Below are 4101 nucleotides of genomic sequence, written 5' to 3'. Positions count from 1 at the left end.
GGGGGTCCATCCTGGACAGAGAGGAGGGGTCTACCTTGGACAGAGAGGCGGGGGCCACCCTGGGCAGAGAGGAGGGGGCCATCCTGGACAGAGAGGAGGGGTCCACCTTGGACAGAGAGGGGGGGGTCCACCCTGGGCAGAGAGGAGGGGTCCACCCTGGACAGAGAGGGGGGTCCACCTTCTACAGAGAGGGGGGTCCACCTTGGACAGAGAGGGGGGGGTCCACCCTGGGCAGAGAGGAGGGGTCCATCCTGGACAGAGAGGGGGGTCCACCTTCTACAGAGAGGGGGGTCCACCTTGGACAGAGAGGGGGGGGTCCACCCTGGGCAGAGAGGAGGGGTCCACCCTGGACAGAGAGGGGGGTCCACCTTCTACAGAGAGGGGGGTCCACCTTGGACAGAGAGGCGGGGTCCACCCTGGGCAGAGAGGAGGGGTCCACCCTGGACAGAGAGGGGGGTCCACCTTGGACAGAGAGGCGAGGTCCACCCTGGACAGAGAGGGGGGGTCTACCTTGGACAGAGAGGGGGGGGTCCATCCTGGACAGAGAGGAGGGGTCTACCTTGGACAGAGAGGGGGGGTCTACCTTGGACAGAGAGGGGGGGGTCCATCCTGGACAGAGAGGAGGGGTCCATGATCCTGGACAGAGAGGCGGGGTCCACCCTGGGCAGAGAGGTGGGGTCCACCCTGGACAGAGAGGAGGGGTCCACCCTGGACAGAGAGGGGGGGTCCACCCTGGGCAGAGAGGGGGGGTCCACCTTGGACAGAGAGGCGGGGTCCATCCTGGACAGAGAGGGGGGTCCACCTTGGACAGAGAGGGGGGGTCCATCCTGGACAGAGAGGCGAGGTCCATCCTGGACAGAGAGGGGGGGTCTACCTTGGACATAGAGGAGGGGTCCACCATGGACAGGCCTCCAGTCCATCGCAGGGCAACACAGAGACAAGCAGGACAAACAACCATTCACACCTAAGGAGAATCTAGAGAAGCCAATGAACCTAACAGTGTTTTTGGACTGTGGGAGGAAGCTGGAGTACCCGGAGAGAACCGACGCATGCTCAGGGAGAACTAACTTCATGCAGAAAGACCCCGGGCCGGGAATTGAACCCAGAACTGAGGTTACTGATCCAGTCCATCTTTTGGGATGTGTAAAGATTTTAAAGAAGCAAACATCTGCAATGATGGTGGTAACAGCTGATGTCTGCAGAGTGAACAGACAGCATCACCACTGTCCTTCAAAGACTGGCCACAATATTAGCTCTACTGGGGTTAGCAGGATGGAGGTTTTTCACCAGTCTTCACCAGTGAACTGTGTGTTTGATGGTTCCTACTGCAGATCAGAAGGAGACCAGGAAGGACTGCTGTCTGGAGATCTTCTCCCCCTTTAAAGGCAGGATTGGTTCAGTTCTGTGGAGAAACCCTGTTAAAGCGCAGGGGCTGAGAACTTACCTCTCTGTGAGCCTGCTGGATGAAGTCGCAGCAGTCCTGCAGGTACTGCAGCAGCTCGGTGTCGGGTTGATCCAGAATACTGATGGTCTTGTAGATGAACAGGTCTGGAAACACGTTCTCTACTCCGAAGGCCACATTGAGGATGTGAGAAACCTGAGGAGGAGAAAGACCTGATGTTGGACATGCATGGATAGAGAGTCTGAATGAGCATCATGGAGGCTCTGATGACTGCCTGCTTCACTTTAATTATTCTTCAGTCTCTTATTGATAAAAGCTCTTTAAAGGTTGTTGCTGCTTGTTTCAGGCTCTCAGCATTCAAAGGTCACAGCAGAGGATCCATTAAATCTGAGCTGGTCTATTAAACTGTTGAGTTCCAGGGAGGAGAAGAAAACATCCACTAAAATAAGATTTATTCTATTTTATTCCTCAGAGTTCCACCTACTTAAGATTTGATTATTGTTTTAAAGAGATGAAATGTGTTTAGAAGGGTCCGTCCATCCGTATGTCTGTCCCTCTGTCCGTCCGTCCGTCCGTCCGTCCGTCTGTCCGTCCGTCTAACTGTTCTTCTGTGCGTTTGTCTGTTCTTCCGTCTGTCCCTCTGTCCGTCCGTCCGTCCGTCGTGGGGGGAAATGAGCAACTTGGAGGAGGTCTGCGTTCTCTAACTGCTTTCTAGTGTTTTTCTTGGGGTTGGGAATCTTTCCTAATTGTTACTACGGGTCTGAAGACCATCCTCTGGAGGTGTTCTGGTTGGACTCCTGCTGACTCTGCCCATTAAAGGAGATTGCTGCTCTAACATCCGGCCCACCTGACTCCTTCCTTCTGTGTTTCCACAGATCCTGATCTAGTTTTTCTCACCCTGATCTTCTTTGGATTTTTGGTGCTCCTCTGGATGCTGATTCTCCTCAGACTCCCAGGAAGATCCTTCAGCTCCCTCTCAACCAGCAGCCTTCCATGTTCAGCCGGGTTCTAACTAACTTGTCCTTCCAGAGTTCCTGTAGCTCCGTTTCAACCACTGTCTCTTCATACTCATCAAATAAATCTCCTCAGGATGTTCTAAATGTGGATCAGACCAAAAACCGGGAAGGTTTGATTAGATGTTTATATAAAAGCTTTCCCTAGAGAAGCTTTCCTCTTTCCATTCAGTGTTTAACAAACACCAACATTGACGTTGATCATAAGAGTTATTTTTGATAAATGATGTTGAGCATTAGAGGAAAACTTTTTTCATCAGTGAAACGGTTTCCATCCAGATCTCTGTAGAACTTCCCAGTCCTCTTTGGACCTTTTCTCCATCTACAGCCTGAACCGTCTCCCAGTTCTTCATTGTGAATGGATCCACTCATCCGTCTGCATGTAGAGCACCGAGTCAGATCCTGAGCAGACTTTGACTGGATGACTCGGACACTTGGATCGGGTCTGAAGCGTACGGCGGAAGCTCTAGTTTATCTTCCAGCATTGCTCTGAGTTCAGCTCCATCTTTTCTCGGCTCCCTGTTCCTGCTAAAGCCAAACATCACGGCGTAGAGCAACACCTTAAAGGGACGTCGTCACGGTTCTCCATCATAAAGCTGCTCTGATTTTTATTGTATCTCAGACAATAGATTGTGGTGAATCTCATTACTTCCTTCAGTAAACCTGCTCTGTCCAATCTTTTCTCTGCATGTCCATCTAGCGGGGTTCAGAGGAAGCAGCTCTTCCTCTGCTGCTCTACTTCTGCATCCCCCAGCTTCTGTGCTGCGTTGCTGGGAATGATTAAGTCCATTAACCAATGAGGCGACTTCTTCAGGAAACTAAAAGAACTGAGTTATAATTAGGATCCAAGAATGGGAGACACATTACGTCCATCTTCACACTTTGCTTCTTTTCAGATATTGTCAGAATCATTATCTTCTACAGATAACTGCTGAATGTTGGTCTGTCTGTCAAATCATTTTTATTTATAAATAAATAAAAATGTTTACAGATTGGAGGATTGATTACCTTCTAAAGTTGTTTGAGTTATTCCCCTTTATTGGATCCTATCCTATATTAAGCTTGTTTATTCTTTGTATTATCTTTAGTAGACCCTGGTGAACGTAACCCTCTGCAGGTGCCAGGAACTCAATGTTTTTCATGTGTATAACTAAGGTTGCTGCCTGCATAAAGAAATGAATGTGCATCACTGTATCAAGCTGCAACTTCCTCCCATCTCATTCAGGTAGACTGACAGCAGGATCTATTGGAACTAGGGATTCCTTTTTTCCAAAATAAGTGAGGAAGACAGCAGAGGTGCTTCAGAGCGGTGGGAGAGTGGAACTGATGGCATTCCTGCTATTCTCCCTGCGGGGAACGTCTCTGCTCTTTCTCACAGGTTTTTGGAGAAGTGTTTGGGTGTTTAAACCTAACTTTATTCATGCAGAACAAGGCTGAGATTCATATTTTCCAAGATGGAAACCAAAAACTCTTTAGGCCGTTGGTCCTCCAGACCAGACAGACCTGATCTTCTCACCTTATGTTTGCTGAGGGTCCCAAAGTCATGAGCAGCGTCCTGAGAACCTGAGAACATTGACACAGAAAAACACATTCAGAGAGTTAGAAACATGGATGATGGATGGATGGATGGATGGATGGATGGATGGATGGATGGATGGATGGATGGATGGATGGATGGATGGATGG

General features: G+C 49.8%; 1 protein-coding gene across 2 annotated transcripts in view; it reads right to left on the bottom strand.

Moving 5' to 3' along the window:
- dusp19 (dual specificity phosphatase 19) overlaps window positions 1-4101 on the bottom strand; it is a 17593-nt gene that overhangs the window by 5803 nt on the left and 7689 nt on the right. For both annotated transcript variants that reach the window (XM_015404723.1, XM_015404724.1), the window contains 2 exons: window positions 3932-3978; window positions 1445-1597 (listed from right to left, as the gene is read on the bottom strand). In XM_015404723.1, the coding sequence (XP_015260209.1) occupies window positions 1445-1597; window positions 3932-3978 (200 nt within the window). The remainder of the gene's footprint in view (window positions 1-1444; window positions 1598-3931; window positions 3979-4101) is intronic.

Source organism: Cyprinodon variegatus, unplaced genomic scaffold (genome assembly GCF_000732505.1).
Source record: "Cyprinodon variegatus isolate N-32 unplaced genomic scaffold, C_variegatus-1.0 Scaffold1840, whole genome shotgun sequence".
Lineage (NCBI taxonomy): Eukaryota > Metazoa > Chordata > Actinopteri > Cyprinodontiformes > Cyprinodontidae > Cyprinodon > Cyprinodon variegatus.
Note: the sequence above shows the minus strand (reverse complement) of the source record. Positions and strands in the feature narration are given on the sequence as shown.